At 44.8% G+C, this 16,957-nt stretch overlaps 2 protein-coding genes across 2 annotated transcripts; both read left to right on the top strand.

Annotated features, from left to right (window-relative positions):
* Window positions 1-2,681: 2,681 nt before the first annotated feature.
* On the top strand, window positions 2,682-3,324 carry LOC124697002. Its single transcript, XM_047229651.1, has 2 exons — window positions 2,682-3,176; window positions 3,262-3,324. Exons 1-2 carry the CDS (start codon window positions 2,682-2,684, stop codon window positions 3,322-3,324), a joined length of 558 nt encoding a protein of 185 aa, XP_047085607.1.
* Window positions 3,279-4,560, top strand: LOC124700003. Its single transcript, XM_047232206.1, has 3 exons — window positions 3,279-3,901; window positions 4,012-4,099; window positions 4,411-4,560. Exons 1-3 carry the CDS (start codon window positions 3,420-3,422, stop codon window positions 4,414-4,416), a joined length of 576 nt encoding a protein of 191 aa, XP_047088162.1. The 5' UTR covers window positions 3,279-3,419; the 3' UTR covers window positions 4,417-4,560.
* Window positions 4,561-16,957: the final 12,397 nt, after the last annotated feature.

Consider the following 16,957-nt stretch of genomic DNA (forward strand, 5'->3'; position numbering starts at 1 on the left):
CGAACACCAGAAGGGGAGAAATAAGATCCCAAGTGCCAGTGCGCTCAAGCGCAGCGATCTCCTCAGCCATGGCAAGCTGCCATTCAGGATGACGCTCGGCATCCCGATAAGAAGTCGGCTCGGAAACGACATAGAGACCATACTGACTAGGAGAGTAACGAGCTGGAGCACGACGCTGACGAACAGGCCGTGAAGGGGGAAGCTCATCTGCAGAAGACAAGTCATCAGAAGAAGAGGAAGAAGGGACAGCATTGGAAGGAGCCGAAGCCGGAGAACGAGGAGTACTAGGTGGACTAGACGAACAAGAAGATGGCGCCGAAGGGGGCGCATCATAAGTAGGAGGGAGGGGAGGAGGGACAGCAGGGGGTGCATCCGGAAAAAGAAGAAAAGAGATATCATCCACCGGGTAAGTACCCGAGGTGGGGCGAGGATAGAAGGGACGCGTCTCATCAAACGTGACGTCACGAGAGATGCGCATCCGACGACCAACGGGGTCCCAACAGCGATAGCCCTTATGCTCATCACTGTATCCGAGAAAAACACACTCAACAGACTGAGCGGTCAATTTGGTGCGTTCGCGAGGAGGCAGAAGGACATAGCAGACGCAACCAAATGAACGGAGAGTCGAGTAGTCTGGAGAAACACCAGAGAGACGCTCGAGAGGAATGCCACCCTGTAGAGCAGCGGAAGGCTGAATGTTAATCAGGTGGACCGACGTAGCAACAGCCTCATCCCAGAAATGTAGCGGAAGAGAAGAAGCAATCATCATAGCACGGGTGGTCTCAAGAAGATGACGATGCTTACGCTTGGCGACGCCATTTTGAGCATGCGCGCCGAGACAAGAAAACTGAGCAAGGGTGCCCTCCTCAGCAAGGACACCACGAAGATGCTGGGAGATATACTCACCAGCAGAATCAGCACGGAACACGCGAATGGGTGAGGAATACTGAGTGCGGATCATGGCCGCAAAACGCTGATAAATAGAGAGCACCTCACTGCGAGAGTGCATGAAAAACACCCAGGTGTACCATGAAAAATCATCAATGAATAAGATATAGTATCGATGGCCCCCTTTCGAAGCGAAGGGAGCCGGACCCCAAACATCTGAATGGACTAAATCGAATGGTCGCTGAGAGACAGACACACTAGTAGGATAAGGAAGCTGAATCTGTTTGCCTAACCTACAACCCTGACAATGTAACGACCCATCTCCAGAGACAGATCCCAGAAGGCCACGATGAACCAAAGACGACAGGCGAGAGTCACAAAGGTGACCAAGACGATGATGCCACTGCTGAAAAGAGCCGGTGACAGAGGCAACAACCGGAGGAGAACTGACAGATGGAGTGGCAGCGGAAGGAACACGAAGCCAGTCTAACTCCCAAAGCCCCGAAGACTTACGGCTACGAGGGCCAGCTCCAACCAGGGCCTGTGTGCGACGATCCTGAACCGCACAAGACTCAGCGTCAAGAATGACGCGACAACCAGAATCGGCGAGCTGGCTAGCAGAGAAAAGGTTCATCTGAAGGCGAGGAACATGAGAAACATCAGGGACAGAGAAAGAGGGAGTAGAAAGGGTGCCTCTACTAGAAACAGGAATAGAGGTACCATCAACCGTGACAACACGGACAAGAGAAATAAGAGACCGAAGAGCAGACAGAATAGAAGACTCAGAGGTCATATGAAAGGAGGCGGGCGGGAGATCGGGAGCGACGGGCGAGGGGCGGGATCTCCGGCGGCCGGAGGAGCAGTTCCCGGTGGCGGCCGGGCAAGATCGGGAGAGGGCGGGATCTCCGGCGGACGGAGGAGACTTTCCCGGAGGTGGCCGGAGGAGCAGTTCTGAGCAGGATCTCCGAAGGCAGTCGATTCCTGGCGCGCGAGCAGGGACCTGCTTCGGGCGAGCGGGGGATCGAGCCTCGTAGGAGCGGTCCAAGCAGCAGGGACCGAGGCGGAGACGACCAGAGGAGAGGAAGCCGGCCAGAGGTAGGGCGGGGCTGGCGCCTGGAGAGCTGGAGAGCGAGGAGATCGAGCGGAGAGGACCAGATCGAGGACGAACGGGCGACAGAACAAGCAACATCGGCCGGGGAATTTAGAGGATCAACTTTAGCTCTGATACCATGTTAGGGAATATGCGTATTGTATTACCAGGGGGCCAAAGGCCACAATATATAGTACATGTACAGGTGCACATATGCAGAAACCCCCCTAACATATGGAAAAACTACAATATACAGATATATACATCTAACAAAACCAACATCAAAGGAGAATCAGTGTTTCTTTTTGGTTACGGGTCAACGTTGAAGTTGTGGTTTTTTTAAAACCCTAACATAAAGTGGTGGTTCTTTGAAACCCTATTCGTTATTGTGATGGTTTTTTGTAATTTTCTTAGTTTTGATTTTGATATTGTGTTGTCACAGCTGCAAATGGAGGAGTCCAAGGATCGGACGTCCAATACCTAGTTCAAGTTCTCATCTTGCAAGAATCAGATTCGTATGGGAATCCTCTAATCTAACAGAAAGATTAGTTATGTTATTGTACGTAACGAGTATATATATGGTAGACCGTTTTTCATTGGCTCCCGAAACTCACGAGCCGGCGTCAATTTCGTGGTAGGTTTCGCCGATTTTGCTTAGGAACCAGACTCTTGAAAGGTCAGATCGGCGATAGCCAACCGCAAGATGCATGGCACCACCTCAGTAGGAGGACGACGACGATGCAGGATATCTCCCTCGCTGCCGCCGGCAGCCCGGAGACCCACGGTTTCATGGGAATCGCTGCAAGGAGATTTGGTTCGGCTGGTCGCGTCGAGCTTGCTGGCCGGCGATTTACTAGACTACGTCCGTTTCCGCGCTGTTTGCACGCACTGGCGATCCGAGACTCCTTCCCCGCGTGGCCGCGGCGTCCTCGATCCATGTTTCCACCCGCGTCGCTGGAAGATGTTCCCGGAAGGCCGTGGCCTCTATCCTGGACACCCCGAGCTGGGTGACTACATCCGCTTCTTCAACCTAGACTCGGGTGTCTTTGTCCGCGTCCGCCTCCAACTGTTCACGAACCACTGCATTCTTGATTCAGTCTATGGTCTGCTTCTCCTCCAGAGGGACGAAGACGCAGCCATCCGTCTGCTCCACCCTTTCACCGGTGACATCGTCGAGCTTCCGCCCCTCACCACCCTCGTCTCACAGAAGCCTGATGGAGAAACTTGGCCGCTCAGCCTCCATACGATGAGATACATCTCTACTTGTGCTTCCTTTGTTGCAGGGGAAGTCACGGTTTTGGTTATTTTCAATGTGTATTATTATGCGGCTGTTGCCACCTCCCTAGATACGCAGTGGAGGTTGCTAAATTGGACGTGCCCAGCGTCGTATATCAATGGACCGCTACCAATACACGGAAAGATATACGCGGTACCTACCCCTATGTCCTCCTACCATCTGCAAGGGGACGGTGCACCAGAGATTTTGGAGATGGACGCACGCCACCACCAAGACCCACCAAGGTCGATCTTTGCATGCCCGATAGAGAAACACCTACGAGCTTGCTATCTCGTAGAGTATGGCTCCGAGATCTTAGTGGTTGCACATGACGATGCACGCCTATCCCATATAACGGTTTACAGGCTTGCTGACCTCGTATTGGGAAAATTCATCCCGGTAACGGACATCGGTGAAAACACTATCTTCGTGGGATTGAGGAGCATCTGTGTTTCTTCCAGGGCATTTCCTATGGTCAAGGCCAATACTATTGTGTATTTCCGTCCACAAAAACACCGTTTTGCGCAATACAACATTGGTCGCCGCACCTGGTCACGAGTTACAGATGAATGCAGCATTAATGGCCTTGCACAAGGCCCTCGTAGCATTATATGCCATATCTTGACATGCTGCTCTAACCCGCATTGGTACGTATCATATGCAGGTTTCTTTTCGTGCATCAAAGTAAATGAAGTACGTTGTTATATTATTATATAATTTGGTTAACTATCGTTGTATTTTTTCTTTGTGCTTGTAGGAACAAAGGACAAGATTACACATATACGAAAACAGGAGGTCCATTACCAGGGTGGAGGGTGAAGGAAGAGTTTCGAGCTGGGGCATATGTATGTCTGTCTTCCTCGTTCTACTTAATAATATATACAAGTATATATGTTGTACTATGTCACCGTGCAACACTTATTAATTTCGATTTAACGTCCTTTGCTTCCGTATGCTAGATATAGTACGACTCTATAGTCTATATATATGTCCTTTAAATACTAGAAGATGAAAAAAAAAACAGTATTCCAGAACGTTGCTTTCTCTACGATGATGCGTGTTCTACTTTCCTATGGTCATTGGTCACATCGGCGTTGCTGGTTGTATTGTATCCCCATGACGTCTTCTTTGATGCTCACGTCTATTTTCCTCCCAGGCCTAAGTACCACACTTGTACTCAGAGGCCAGAGCTAGTGATGGGCCACTTTCGTCCTTGCATCTCGAAGAAGAGACGAGTTTTTGTTGATGGAGGAAATGCATCACTGAAATATACAAACGAGAGAGGGAGAAGTTTTCTGGATCCTGCAGTGAGAACGCTCTGGGGTGAGATTGCCGCGGCAAGCAGTTTGTGGCGGCAGTGAAGAGCAGAGCGACGGAATGTTTGATGGCCACTTCACTTTTGTTTTTTCTCTTAGATATTTATAAGATGTCATGTACCATGTGAGACTAAAATGTTAATTCGAATGGATATTTCACTTTTGTTTTTTCTGTTAATTGTTATCGTCGTAGGCACAAAATTGATTTACCGAGAACAAAGGAATCATAAGAAGTAACACAGTTCAGCAAACTCGTCTACTCTGTGGGACATGACTATGGGCGATCCTCCCTATTGATACAGTAACACCTAGCCGCATTAGGCACCGACACAAAGTCGCCGGCTTCTCTTACGCTCCTACTGGTATCAAGTCGTCATAGGTTACAACGTGTGGCATCCTCTCACCTTATAACCTTATATAGTATGTTTACGCTACAAGAGTTCGACTCGTATATTACTTCTACTTATCCACTTCTAATACAACTCAAAGTCCTAACATAATCCAACTCGTACAAATATTAGACACAAACACAACAAATTTCACCTTGCCAAACTAAGTGTTACATGAGGAGAGGTAATCACACCACAATACGGCGTCCTCTTTTTCAGCAAGTTTTTTGAAACGGTAGAGCCATAGGGAGAGTTCAGATATTACATTTGAGAGGGTAGAGTGGGCGTTGCTGTCATTGTTTCTGAAGATTAGCGCATTCCTACTTTCCCAGATCTTCCATAGAATGGTAAGTTCTACTGTCGGCCAAGTAGTGGATGGTAGGTGGTCAGGTATTGGTGTTCGCCATATATCCGTGAAGTCATTGATCTGGGGGTTGAGTCCTGCTTGATGCCATACTGTTCTGGCTCTCGGGCAGTCGAAAAACAGATGTTTCCGACTCTCATTGGCTGTGGGGCATTCTGGGCAGAAGGGTGTGTCGAGGATGTTCTTGTGGTGCAGGTTCTGTCTTGTGTTTAGTCTGTCGAGGTGGAGAAGCCAACCAAAGATCTGTACTTTCCCTAGGGATCGCGATCCCATGGCTGTCTCCATGATCTCCGCTGCTACTCCCTGACTCCAGGTGACTCCACCTGCAACTATAGTCCCTTCTTCGTGTTAGGCACCGTCAACACCGATCATTGATCCGCGTGAAAGTACATTCAAGTTGAAGGAATTTCACTATCGCCCTCGAATCGCCCTGAGTCAACTACATAGTTGTCTCATCCTTTTCGGATAGCCTTCTACATGTCCCACAGCTACAGCACTCCGTGTCCTTCAGCATCCCGTCACCTGCACTTCGTCATATGCACTGAACATCACAGAATATACAGTACCTTTCACATTTTAGACATTGCAAAACACTTTCTCAGATTCGCCATATGCGGCTCTTGTCCTATTGCTGCTTGTTTGAAACTATCAGGCAACAACTGCAAGATTATAACGAGTTGTGTCATGCCTCTAGAACTCCTAGGATCTGGCTCATATAGGCGCCCGAATATAGGGTTACAATGGTAGCGATCCAACCGGATACGGCTAGGTCTAAGCTACGCTAAGTTATCTCGTCGTGCATGTCAAGGATCCGACTGATCTTTACTTGGACTGGATCCGACTACGTGTCTCCAGGCTGGACTTCGCCATCTTGGTTTTCCAGCAATTGGGATGCCTGGTTGGGCCAATAGGCCTCACCACCATCTATGGACCACTAGAGCTTGCCGGAATTAAGAGCCCCTGTAGTATACATATTTGGCATATCCACAACACTCGGCCAAACATCGATCCGTCTTCCATAGCTGGCAAGTATCTTTGGCTGCATCATCGAGGGAGCTCCTTCAAGTACATCTACCACAGCTCCTCCATGGCTCTATTCGAGATTGTAGATCAATCAATTTTTCCATGTTATAGATTTTCCGATTTATACATGCGACATATTCCGGCTAGTGCTAGTAATTGACAGTGCAACATTTTTTTTGAGGGCTAAAAGAGCTTTATTTCATATAACAGATGTTCGATTACAATCTAAAGCCATGGCTTTAGTTACATTGTCAGGGAAAGAACTAATCCAGACACAGTCGACACCTATTTTTTGCACCGAGCTTGCACATTCATGTGCAACGATGTTTTGACCTCTATTAGCATATAAATACAATTCCAAACTGAAAAGTTCTTGAGCATGGATGAACAGTCACCGTAGATACTTCTTAACTGGGAAAATGAGTCATTTCCCAAAAGCATATCTTTGACGACATTGGCACAATCCAATTCAAAGATAATCTTGTCGCTAGTCCTAGAATTTGCCAAATATATAGCATGAAGTAAGGCCATAGCTTCAGCTTCAACCGCACTTCCGCACAGGGGGAGGATTTTGCCTGCAGCAATAATCAATTTACCGTTGTGGTCTCGTATTACTCCAGTAGAACTAGACAGAGTTTCAGTGATAAAAGAGCCATCAGAATTGGCCTTTAACCATCCCACAGGAGGAGGTTCCCATGACTTTCTACGACCCAGAGTGGAGTTTATCTTCTGCGGTTCAGGGACACTGCTAGTTATCACAATTTTCTTCCCTTTTGTGTCTATATCCTGAGGGTGGTCACAAGAAGGGTGATTAGAATTAAAACTATTAGCATAAGAAAGGAGGAACCTGGCAGAGTGATCAATAGTAGCTTCGCCTTTGGAATGTATAATATCATCCCTCAGATGCCAAGCTCTCCACAGGACAAGAAGAGTGGCTTGGTGCATCGTCTTGTTTGTATTACTCAGCAGAATAATAAACCAATCCTTCCCAGTTCTCCTAAAATATTCTTCATTTGGGAGGTCCCAGTATCCTCTCATCTTATGTCTTAAGGCTTTGGCTTTTGTGCATTCAACCGCTGCATGGTAGCTGTTCTCCGTTTGAGCACCACAAATTTTACATGTGTTATGCACCTCAAGAGTGCTACACCATTTGTTTCTCTGAGTTGGGAGATTATCAACAGCCAGGCGCCAAGCAAAAAATACGAACTTTGTTGGGCACTACCGCATTCCAGATGTTTCTCCACAATAAACGTTTTCCATCTGGGTAGGCACTAGATGAGCTAGGGGTTTCTTTCTTAATAGATAGGGCAAGTTTGTATGCACTATTTACTGTAAAACAGCCACTATTTTCATATTGCCAAGCAGGCGTATCTTCAAAATCCTCCGAGGGGACTCTGATATTTAGCACTTTCTCCACGTCATGTGGCCAGAATGTTTCCTTAATGAGTTCCTCGTTCCAGCCATTCGACCCACTTCCAAATAGGGAGTTAACTCTTCTGATTCTGGATTTTTTTCCTTTTTCCTGTAATTTTCAGATTACCCATTCTATTAATCCAGTTGTCTCTCCAGATTCTAATAGTTTTGCCATTTCCCACACACCAAATGATCCCTTTTTTGAGCAGTTCAATACCATGCTCAACACCATTCCAACTAGAAGAGCTATTACTATGGAAAATAGTGTCGAGGATGTTGCCATTTGGATAGTACCTGGCTTTCATTAGTCTGGCACACAGGGAATCCGGCTTTTTCAGCAGTCTCCAGTCTTGGCGAGCTAAGAGAGCTTGGTTGAAACATTTAGGGTCCCTTAGAGCTTCCCAGGCAACCCAATGAACTTTATTCTTGTTTTCTTCTTCTCCCCACCAGAACCTTCTTATCATCTTAGAGTAATCATCATGGAAGCCATGAGAGAGTTTAAAAACTCCCATTACAAAAACTGTTAAGGCTTGAGCTACCGATTTAATCAACACTTCTTTTGCAGCCATAGATGCATACTTTTCCGACCAATCACATAGTCTCTTTCTGAATCTTTGTTTTATAGGTTGGAACCTAGCTGCTTTCATTCTTCCCTCAGGAGTTGGAAGACCAAGATACTTCTCTTCAAAGGAGCTATGATCCACCTCAAGAATGTCTTTGATGTTTTCTTGAGTCTCCATTGGACATCTCTCATTAAATAAAACTGAGCATTTGCTTGGATTGATTAATTGTCCGGATCCAACTTAAAAGATTGCAGTCGCCACTTTAATGACACTTTCTTGTGTTGCATTTGATTCAAAAAAATAAGAGGCTGTCGTCAGCAAACAACAAATGAGAAATACCAGGGGTCCTTCTACAGATTTTGAGGTCCCTCAGTTCCTCAAGAAAAACAGCTCTCTGCAGCACCTTGGTCAGCCCTTCACCAACAAATAAGAATACATAAGGTGAGAGGGGGTCCCCTTGTCATATTCCTCTAGTTGGCTTGAAACTAGTAGTTAAGTTTCCATTGACCCTAATTTTGTATTGGACAGAGGTAACACATTTCATGATCCACCCAACAAAAATAGGATGGAAACCAAATTTTGTTAGCACCATCTGCAGGTAACGCCAGTCAACTCTTTCATAGGCCTTCGTAAGATCATGTTTATAAGCACAGAAGGCCCCTTCAGTTTTATTTTGTTCCTTTGTATGTGATGGAAACATTCAAATGCTATCAAAGCATTATCTGTAATGAGTCTTCCTGGTATGAAAGCACTTTGATTTTCACTAATCAGGCCATCCAACAAAGGTCTCAATCTGTTTGCTATGCATTTTGCAATGATCTTATAGATGACATTACAAAGTGCAATGGGTCTGTAGTCCTTCAAGGTTTTTGGGTCATTGTGTTTAGGAATTAAAACAATGATTGTTTCGTTGATACCTTCTGGCATAGTGCCATATTTAAAAAAATTCATGACAGCAGCCAAGATTTCATCTTTGAGGATCCCCCAATTCCTTTGAAAAAACCTCGCAGGGAACCCATCAGCTCCTGGAGCTTTTAAAGGTCCAATGTGGAAAAGGGCGTTTCCGATTTCCTCATCACTGAAGTTTTCAGTCAACTTGTTGTTCATTTGTTGGTCCACTTTCTCAACAATGAGCTCCTGAATAAGTTCTGGAACAACCAAATTGTCTTTGGTGTACATACTATCAAAATACACATTTGCCATACTCTGCAACTCAGTAGGATTTTCTATTATTGTGCCATCTTTCTTCTGAAGAGTACTGATTTTGTTCTTTTTTGCACGCCAAGTTGCATTCCTATGGAAAAAACTTTGTGTTCTGGTCTCCATGTTTTAGCCAGGTTATTCTTGACCTCAGTCGCCACATGATCTCTTCTCTCATAAGAAGTTCATCAATCCTTTTGTTGAGGTTGTCAATCTCTGGTGAGTATCCTTTCTGGTTACTTGATAACAATCGTTCAAGCTTCTTTCTAATATTATTTATCTCTTTTGTTACAACACCAAATTTCTGGCTGCTCCATCCAGATAGAGCTTCCATAGTAGCCTTTAGTTTATATTGGATCTTCTCTAGGCACGTGGCATTTACATGCCCATTCCAAGCAATTCTGATTTCCTCTTCTAGTGATTCCTCTCTTTCCCACATCATCTCATATCTTGTTGTTTTCGAAGAGCATTTTGTTACTCCCAGTTTGTTGCAATTGAGCAGTATTGGACAATGATCAGATCTTGAAGAAACTATGTGCTTCAGTTCGGAATGGGGAAAAAGATCAGACCAATCAGGGGAGGCGACTGCTCTGTCTAGTCTAACTCTAACATTTTTCTTTCCTTTCTGTTTATTGTTGTAAGTCCAAGGTAAACCTGTGAAACCCAAGTCGTGAACGTTACAGTGTGACAACACATTTCGGAAATTTTCCATCAATCTCTCATTCCTTTTTGATTCAAACAGATGTTCATGTTGCCACATAGCTTCGTTGATATCTCCAATCATCATCCAAGGTTCTTTGACATCCAATTTTATTCTTCTGAGTAGTTTCCACATCTCAACCCTATCTTGGGCTTTTGGTTCACCGTGGACACATGTACACCTCCACATGTTCCCATTATTCTCTGTGATTCTAACATCAATACGATGCATGCTAAAACTGATCAAAGAGACATTGACTTCCTCAGACCAGAAAAGAGCCAGACCCCCTCCCTTTTCATTCACACAAACAGGGAAGCAATGTTTCATACCCAGACGTGCACACAAACCTTGAATTATTCCTTTATTTTGTCTTGTTTCAGAGAGAAATACAAGACTCAGGCCAAATTTATGCTACTTCCTATTTTACATTTGTTATCATACATTTTGCATTGTCACAGATACTAGCAATGAGGGCGGCAGCTTCTTCTTCCCTGATCTTGCGTAGGGCATCCACACCAAGGCACTCTTCCAGCGTGAGCACCAAGAAGGCCCTCTTCTGCGCCGGATCCATAGTATCTTCATCTTCGATCTCAGACCTATTGCCCGGAGCCCCCAGCTGCAGAGCATGGGTTGTCAGCGTTTTGTTCTGCAAATGTTCCTCCGACCGAGGAGCCCTTCTCCAGTTGCGTCTCTTTAGTGGTGGTGATCCAGCAACTGCATCCTTTCCCTGAGTATTGTTCAGGTTGGTGAAATTTTTGTCGTTGGAGGTAGCTTCGTCGGCACCAGAAGCCTGAACTTCATTCCCCCCAACAATGAGTTGGTTGATGGGATTCGTAGCATAGAAAACAAAAAATTTCCTACCGCAAGAACGAACAACAAGCCAAGATGCAATCTAGAAGATGGTAGCAACGAGAAGATCATGAGACTAACCCTCGAAGATTTCCAAAGCCTACGAGATTAGATCTTGTTGTTGCAGAAGATGATCACTTGCCGCTTTCAAAAGCGCGTAGAAGATCTTGACGGTGCCACAGTCGGGCAGCACCTCCGTACTCGATCACACGTTCGGTGTTGATGACGACGTCCTTCTCCCCGTTCCAGCGGGCAGCGGAAGTAGTAGATCCTCCTCGGAATCCCGACAGCACGACGGCGTGGTGGCGGTGGTGGTGGAGATCTCCGGCAGAGCTTCGCCTAAGCACTACGGGAGGTGTATGAGGAGGGGGGTGGCTAGGGTTTGGGGAGAGGGGCAGCCGGCCTTGGTGCCTCTGGTTGGTGCGGCCAAGGTGGTGTTGGTGTAGCCGGCCCCCTCCTCTCCTCCTCTTTATATAGGTGGAATCCCTAGGGTTTGCCCAAAGTCTTCGAATAAGACCCCAATTCAAAAACTGCCACATGGACAAAACCTAGAGGGACAGGGACTCTCCCCTTCCCCCCTTGTTGGCCGGCCAAGGAGGTGGAGTCCACCATGGACTCCACCCTCCCACTTGGTTGGCTGGTTAGGGTTGGTGGAGCCCAACCGGGACTCCACCTTCCATGATGATTTCTTCCGGAAGGTTCTAGAACATTCTAGCGCCTTCCATAAATGCACCGGATCATTTCCAAACTTGGAAAGTGACTTCCTATATATGAATCTTATTCTCCGGACCATTCCGGACCTCCTCGTGATGTCCTGGATCCTATCCAAGACTCCGAACAAAATTCGAACTCCATTCCAAATTCCATATCTACTTAAAACGACATCAAACCTTAAGTGTGTCACCCTACGGTTCGTGAACTATGCAGACATGGTTGAGACTTCTCTCCGACCAATAACCAGTAGCGGGATCTGGAGATCCATAATGGCTCCCACACATTCAACGATAACTTAGTGATCGATTGAACCATTTACATACGATACCGATTCCCTTTGTCACGCGATACTCTACTTGTTCGAGGTTCGATCATCGGTATCACGATACCTTGTTTAACCTCGTCACCGACAAGTACTCTTTACTCGTACCGTGGCATGTCATCTCTTGTGAACCAGTCACATGCTTGCAAGCTAATCAGATGACATTCCACCGAGAGGGCCCAGAGTATATCTATCCGTAATCGGGATGGACAAACCCCACTCTTGATCCATATGCCTCAACTCACACTTTCCGAATACTTAATCCCATCTTTATAACCACCCATTTACGCAGTAGAGTTTGATATAATCAAACTACCCTTCCGGTATAAGTGATTTACATGATCTCATGGTCGAAGGACTAGGTAACTATGTATCGGAAGCTTATAGCAAATTGAACTTAATGACGTGATCTTATGCTACACTTATTTGGGTGTATGTCCATTATATCATTCATTCAATGACACAACCTTGTTATTAATAACATCCAATGTTCATGATCACGAAACTATGATCATCTATTAATCAACAAGCTAGTTATACAAGAGGCTTACTAGGGACTCCTTGTTGTTTACATAACACACATGTATCAATGTTTCGGTTAATACAATTATAGCATGGTATGCAAACATTTATCATAAACACAAAGATATATAGTAACCACTTTATTATTGCCTCTTGGGCATATCTCCAACAGTCTCCCACTTGCACTAGAGTCAATAATCTAGATTACATTGTAAGGTACCTAACATCCATAGCATTCTGGTGTTGGTCATGCTTTGCCCTAGGGAGAGCTTTAGTCAACGGATCTGCCACATTCAGATCTGTGTGTACTTTGCAAATCTTTACTTCACCATCTTCGATGTACTCGCGAATCGAATGAAAACGCAGCTTGATATGCTTTAGCTTCTTGTGTGACCTTGGTTCTTGTGCATTGGCGATGGCACCCATGTTGTCACAATAGATGACTAATGGGTCCAATGCACTAGGAACCACACCAAGCTCAACAATGAACCTCTTCATCCATACCGCTTCCGATGAAGCCTCCGAAGCCGCTATGTATTCCGATTCAGTTGAAGACTTCGCCACCGTGCACTGCTTGGAGCTCATCCAGCTTACTGCAGCACCATTCAATATAAACACGTACCTAGACTGAGACTTAGAGTCATCAGGATCAGTGTTCCAACTTGCATCGGTGTAACTGGTTACAACGAGCTCTTGGTCACCGCCATAACAAAGAAGCATATTGATGACCCACAAGTATAGGGGGTGTATCGTAGTACTTTCGATAAATAAGAGTGTCGAACCCAACGAGGAGCAGAAGGTGTTGACAAGCAGTTTCGATGAAGGATTCACTGTAAATGCTCACAGACAAGTATTCAGGGGTTTTTGATATAGCAGGTAAATAAAGTACAAGTAAGTAAAATACGAGAGAAATAATTGCAGCGAGTGGCCCAATCCTTTTTAGCACAAATGACAAGCCGGTTTGTTTACTTATAATGACCAAACGTTCTTGAGGACACACGGGAATTTAGTCTAGTGCTTTCGCTTCATATAGCTGATTAATCTTCATTGTTTTGATAAGTGTTGTGTGGGTGAACCTATGCTAATGCACCGCCCTTCCTAGGACTAATACATACTTGTGATTATACCCCTTGCAAGCATCCGCAAATACAAGAAAGTAATTAAGATAAATCTAACCACGGCCTTAAACTCTGAGATCCTGCTATCCCTCCTGCATCGATATACTAACGGGGGTTTAGGTTTCTGTCACTCCGGCAACCCCGCAATCAGCAAACTAATACAATATGCACTCCCCTAGGCCCATAAATGGTGAAGTGTCATGTAGTCGACGTTCACATGACACCACTAGAAGAATAACACCACAACTTAAATATCATAACATTGAATACTAACCAACATAATTCACTACTAACATTTAGACTTCACCCATGTCCTCAAGAACTAAACGAACTACTCACGAGACATCATATGGAACATGATCAGAGGTGATATGATGATGAATAACAATCTGAACATAAACCTTGGTTCAACGGTTTCACTCAATAGCATCAATAACAAGTAGAAATCAACACCGGGAGAGTTTCCCCTATCAAACAATCAAGATCAAACCCTAATTGTTACATCGGTGACGAGGTGCAGCGGTGGAGATGGTGGTGATGATGATGGAGACCATGGTGATGATGATGGAGATGATGTCCAGCTCGATGACGATGACGATGGCGTCGATTTCCCCCTCCGGGAGGGAATTTCCCCGGCGTATTTCAGCCTGCAGGAGAGCTCTTTTCTCTCTGGTGTTCTCCACCCCGCAGAGGCGGCTGTGACTCTTCGCGACTATCCTCTGGGACTTAGGTTTTCGGGACGAAGATGTACGCGAAGGAGAGGCGGCCAGAGGGGGCTGTGGGCCCCCTCCTCACAGGGCGGCGCGGCCAAGGCCTGGCCCGCGCCGGCCTATGAGGTGGGCCCACGGCGGCCCTCCTGGCTCCCCCTTCTGGCTCCCTTCGTCTTCTGGAAAAATAGGATTTTTCATATAATTTCCGTCAATTGTCGATCTTCCGAAATATTGCATTCTGACGGCGCTTTTTCCAGCAGAACCCTAACTCCGGTGCGCGATCCTCCAATAATCATGAAACATGCAAAATAGATGAAATAACATAAGTATCATCTCCAAATATGAAATATATCAATGAATAACAGCAAATTATGATATAAAATAGTGATGCAAAATGAACGTATCAACTCCCCCCAAGCTTAGACTTCGCTTGTCCCCAAGCGAAACTGAACTCAGTAAACACGACCACATGTTTATGGAGTGAAGAGTCGATAAATAAAATACGGACAAGAAGCATCATATTAACTCACACAAGACATTCTAGTAGACAACTTCCTCATATAATTCAACTTGAAACAAGTAGAAGGAAATCACAATTAAAGGTGCCTAGGAAATCATAATTGGTGATGGCAAACTTTGTTCTTGGTCAGAGAACAGTTAACAGGTTGTACTTATCTATTGAGCAGCGTTCTCATGTTAAAGCTTAAAATAAACCTGCATACTCAATCATAGTAATCTCCTCATAATCATTGATAACTTGCACAACTATATTCATTGAGATAAAACTTGTACTTAAACAAGGAAGAATAAAAGACATGATGAAATAGATCACAATATAAATGGTTTGATCACAACAACTCAAATTCTTGCTTGAGATGGAGGGAAATAGGTTTACTGACTCAACATAAAGTAAAAGATAGGCCCTTCGCAGAGGGAAGCAGGGATTAAATCATGTGCTAGAGCTTTTTAAGTTTTGAAATCATATAGAGAGCATAAAAGTAAAGTTTTTGAGAGGTGTTTGTTGTTGTCAACGAATGGTAATGGGTACTCTAACCCCCTTGCCAAACAGACCTCCAAAGAGCGGCTCCCATGAAGGACGTTATCTCCACCAGCAAGGTAGATCATCCCCCTTCTCTTTTGTTTACACATGTACTTTAGTTTATTTAAGGATGACACTCCCCCCAACCTTTGCTTACACAAGCCATGGCTAACCGAATCCTCGGGTGCCTTCCAACAATCTCATACCATGGAGGAGTGTCTATTGCAAAATTAAGTTGCTTACTTGATGAATCAGGGCAAAACATGTGAAGAGAGTTATTAATGAAAGTTGATTAATTGGGGCTGGGAACCCCGTTGCCAGCTCTTTTTGCAAAATTATAGGATAAGTGGATGAAGCCACTAGTCCATTAGTGGAAGCTGCCTAACAAGACTGAAAGATAAAACACCACATACTTCCTCATGAGCTATAAAACATTTACACAAATAAGAGGTAATAATTTTTGAATTGTTTAAAGGTAGCACATGAAGTATTTACTTGGAATGGCAGGGAAATACCACATAGTAGGTAGTTATGGTGGACACTGATGGCATAGGTTTGGTTTAAAGGGTTTGGATGCACGAGAAGTATTCCCTCTCGGTACAGGTCTTTGGCTAGCAAGGTTAATTAGCAAGCATAAGAGTTGAGGGAAACAAACAAATATACATGTGATAGAAACAATCATGCATCTTCCTTGTAAGCTCAAACAATTTTAACTTCAGAATACTGAGCTAGGAACTAACAAGAAAGATAATAGCATATCTACATGTATTTCCTCTTTTCTATTTAAACTCAAGGTGTTGTTGCTATTGACCATTACTAAGTTTGCCAAAACCAAATAGATTTACTCAATGCTCCCAAAGTGATACCAATACTAACAACAAGATCAATCATATAATAGAGATTGCAAACTAAAATAAGATGTGCAATATGTAAATGATAAGACTTCTCATTAATATTCCATAACGATAACTCAAACCAAGGGATACATAGATAACCAACTAAAGAGAGATACTTCCATACCGCAACACATCTTATATGATAACTTCCCTACTCATGATATGACACTACTTGATAGTAAAAAGGTAAAAGATAGTGATGATGTGATACTGCGGCACTCCCCCAAGCTTGGAACAAATCAAGGGGATGCCAATACTGATGATGAATTACTCCTCCGGCGGTGTAGATGGTGAATTCTTGCGACTCTTAAAGATCTCCTTCAGCTTCAGCTTCTCAGTTTGGCAATTCTGCACTAAAACTCGAAGAGATTCATTGTTATCCAAAGATGGTGGTGGTGGCCTTGTGATGGAAATTGAGTGATATTCCAGCATTCTGCGGAGTCGGTTGTTCTCCTCCTGGAGTATCTCCACCTCCCTTCTCAGAGCACGGTATTGATCACAAAATTCATCGGTAACCCCTAGTGCTTCCTCCACAGCAGGGAGAGAGTCGAGGCAAAGAGCAGGC

The sequence above is a fragment of the Lolium rigidum genome, chromosome 3, assembly GCF_022539505.1.
Source record: "Lolium rigidum isolate FL_2022 chromosome 3, APGP_CSIRO_Lrig_0.1, whole genome shotgun sequence".
NCBI lineage: Eukaryota > Viridiplantae > Streptophyta > Magnoliopsida > Poales > Poaceae > Lolium > Lolium rigidum.

Excerpts from the sequence above, each read along its gene's own strand:
- LOC124700003 (XM_047232206.1), top strand. The coding sequence starts at position 3,420 with ATGTCCTCCTACCATCTGCAAGGGGACGGTGCACCAGAGATTTTGGAG. Across the intron at positions 3,902-4,011 it reads TGCTGCTCTAACCCGCATTG|GAACAAAGGACAAGATTACA; the intron begins GTACGTATCATA and ends TTGTGCTTGTAG.
- LOC124697002 (XM_047229651.1), top strand. The coding sequence starts at position 2,682 with ATGCATGGCACCACCTCAGTAGGAGGACGACGACGATGCAGGATATCT. Across the intron at positions 3,177-3,261 it reads TTCCGCCCCTCACCACCCTC|GGGAAGTCACGGTTTTGGTT; the intron begins GTCTCACAGAAG and ends CCTTTGTTGCAG.